We start from the raw sequence: 3,560 nt of genomic DNA on the forward strand, positions 1-3,560 counted from the left end.
TTATCTAATTAGGTTTCAATGTGTCTTCAGTGCTATCTATCGATCATCATTCTATCTATCTATCTTTAAAAAAATCCACCAATAGGAGAAAAATAAAGAAATTTAGCGGCGATATCAAATGGACTGAATTACTACTAATCATACTAGGGTGATATATAGTATTGTATTTAAGGAACTCTATACCTGGATAGCCTGGAACTCTATACCAGAGCCTAGAACACTGTTCCTTCTAGTTTATATTTTTATTTACATATAGATATATATAGTTGCATTTCAGGAACTCTATACCCGGAGAGCCTGGAACGGATTATCCCATATACTCTAGTGTACAGGAAACCAGCTTCTCATGCTCAGGACTTATTTTTGGAGGTATTTTTTTTAATTATACTTTCTAAATATTTTACATTTTTACTGTTCTCCACATAATTTGATGAAAAAGGGAAATGATTCTTTGTTTTGATTTAAAATCCGTTTTTATAGCTCGTTACATTTTTTACATATGCTCTCACCCCATAATTGTATAATTGTATATAATTGGTGCAACATTCTAGATGGACAATCATTGTTTGAACAATTATAAATGCTGTAGTTAGAAAATGTGAAAAAACGAGAAAATAATAAAAAAAAATTTCAATTTCAATTTGAAAGTTGCGAATGATTCTCACATTTTTGCTTAAACACCATTTGTTTAAAGGTTATTATGCTGATCCCGAATTGGAGTGTCAAGCCTATCATGTTTGCCTCCAGGTAGGAAATATTTGGTTTTGTTTATTTATAGATTTATGGATTAATTGATTGAATCTAATTATCATTCATTGTTTTGTTAAATTGATTTTTTATAAATAATTAACTCAAGTATGCCAGCGTACTTTCCAGTGAGCCTCCATATGCCCGATTATGCCAGCGTACTTTATATTGACCCTCCATATGCCCGATTATATTAGATTACTTTCCAGTGACCCTCCATATGCCCGATTATGTTAGAGAACTTTCCAGTGACCCTCTATATGCCCGATTATGTTATATTACTTTCCAGTGACCCTCCATATGCCTGATTATGTTAGAGTACTTTCCAGTGACCCTCCATATGCCCGATTATGTTAGATTACTTTCCAGTGACCCTCCATATGCCCGATTATGTTAGATTACTTTCCAGTGACCCTCCATATGCCCGAATATGTTAGCGTACTTTCCAGTGACATCTCCATATGCCCGATTATGTTATATTACTTTCCAGTGACCCTCCATATGCCCGATTATGTTAGAGTACTTTCCAGTAACCCTCCATATGCCCGATAATGTTAATTTTTGAGAATTTTTTCATTGCTTGTTGTAAGCAAGAAATGCGCAAGTCATATTTGCAGAGAAACCACAAATGAAAATAAACAGTTTTAATGAGAAAAAAAAATGAGATACTTCATACTTGCTTCTAATAATCAAGAAATGCGCAAGTCACTTTTTGTAAGGAAACCGTGAACAAAAACTAACAGTTTAGAGAAACAAAAACATTGATATACTTGATCTGACATTAAGCTCTTAAGGGTACCGTTGCCAACTTTTTATGGAGGGTCACTTTAAACTGTGCTTACAGTCCCTTTAAATAATCAATTTAAAATTAAACAGTAAAATAATAACTGCTAAAATGTTTAGGACCCTATAGATTTCACTAACCTGTATCCAGTTTCCTTCTTGTGCCCCAACGGAACTATCTTCAATCAAGCCCTGTTCAACTGCGACTGGTGGTAAGCAAATTATAAATGCCGCCTGTGCATGAATAGATTTAATTTGATATTACAGATTTTTTCTTTCACAAGAATATTCCTTCAAAACAAAAAAAAAACATTTTAAAACGTATTTTGGCAGAAGACGTTTTTAAATTATTCAAAATTAAATATTTCAAAACTTTTTTGATAAACTTTATATATTCTAAAAAAGGGGTTCAAAATCCGGAAGTCCAATTACTTCTTGAAAAATGGTAGTATAACATTAATGATGAATTCAAAAAGAATTTTAAATTAAATATTTAAGTTTTTTTAAATCGTTTATATATACATATTACAAGAAAAACCATGAAATTGCAGAATTCGTCCCGTCATATCATTTATCTTTGATAATAATTGTATACTTGAATATATAAATTCAAATTTAAAAATATTCCCCCCCCCCCGGCCCCATCCCTCATGCACCACCATAAAATCCAGTATGCATAGATTATTTTTAGTACGCATCCTTGAACACTTCTCATCTGATAAGATTAGTCTCAGGGTAGTTATGGTTACTTATACCAATCAACAATCTTGCATACGGATTTCTTCAATCCTATCACCGTGTTCGTCTGATGAAAAAATACTAAAGAAAGTTCGAAAACTATGATAGACCCTTATTTTGAAAAAGATCAACCTTCCGTGATTATTATGTAAATATTCACAAAAGGTTTCTATTTTTCAGACGGAGATCCATATAACTTTTAACAAAATCAAGGATTCATAATTCTTGGTTTGTAAAATTGTGTTTCAAGCAATGGTGAATGTACAGGGCTATCCATTAAATATGAAACTTTAGTGACGACTGTACGGAATGTATACTATACTTCAGTGACGACTGTACGGAATGTATACTATACTTCAGTGACGACTGTACGAAATGTATACTATACTTCAGTGACAACTGTACGGAATGTATACTATACTTCAGTGACGACTGTACGGAATGTATACTGTACTTCATTGACGACTGTACGGAATGTATACTATACTTCAGTGACGACTGTACGGAATGTATACTATACTCTCTGTTTCCATAAACTCTTGATTCCCCGCATCTTTCAAACTGCTTCATTCTTAGCCTAATCATTTAATAATCAATTATAAGACAATAGACAAAAAAAAATAATTTAACGTTGAGTATTCATGTCTGAAGAGTGTAAAGTCGTCTTTTCAATGTCATCCTATGTGGGTAACACTGTATTACTTAGATACTCTTCAATAACTAACCACTTCAAAATGTGTTTTCCTCCTATATTCCACTTAAAATTAACTAATCTGAAATTAGGAATAATTATTAAATCCCTTGAGGATAAACCTTGAAACATTGTTTTATGCTAGCATTGAAATTACTGACTAGCAATATGATTAATCAGTTAATTGATGGGTCTTCAGCTTGTCTTTTAGAAGCTTTAATTATAGAAGAGTTCGTGCAACAGCAAAATTACAGTTAACTATTTCATTCGAGATTTTTAAGCAATGTACATTTTTTTAAATGTATAAATTAATTCTGAGAGGAAACATTCATAACCCCCCCCCTTGCACTAACTTACTTTTTGAAATACCAACTAATATACGAATGCATCCAATTAAATTCAAAAACTGTAGGTTGTAATATCTGAAGGAGTATTTTTAAATTTAACATTTACCCCCTCTTACATGTTTCCACTCACTTTGAATTCAAAAGATCACTTAAAATTACAAATATATCACAGTGTGAATATTTCTACCAAAAAAAATATTTTCCCCCCTTTATTGAGGTGTTTGCCTAAGGCAACTCCCCCCCCCCCCCCCCCC

General features: G+C 32.4%; 1 protein-coding gene across 1 annotated transcript in view; it reads left to right on the plus strand.

Moving 5' to 3' along the window:
* Positions 1-277: 277 nt before the first annotated feature.
* The window catches only part of LOC111698838 (uncharacterized), a gene marked incomplete at its 5' end in the record, with an annotated part of 11,255 nt that continues 7,972 nt past the window's right edge, over positions 278-3,560 (plus strand). Inside the window, 3 exon segments of the mRNA XM_023469288.1 lie at positions 278-369; positions 695-747; positions 1,651-1,742. Coding sequence (XP_023325056.1) covers positions 278-369; positions 695-747; positions 1,651-1,742 — 237 coding nt within the window.

This window comes from Eurytemora carolleeae, unplaced genomic scaffold, assembly GCF_000591075.1.
Source record: "Eurytemora carolleeae unplaced genomic scaffold, Eaff_2.0 scaffold202, whole genome shotgun sequence".
Taxonomy (NCBI): Eukaryota; Metazoa; Arthropoda; class Copepoda; order Calanoida; family Temoridae; genus Eurytemora; species Eurytemora carolleeae.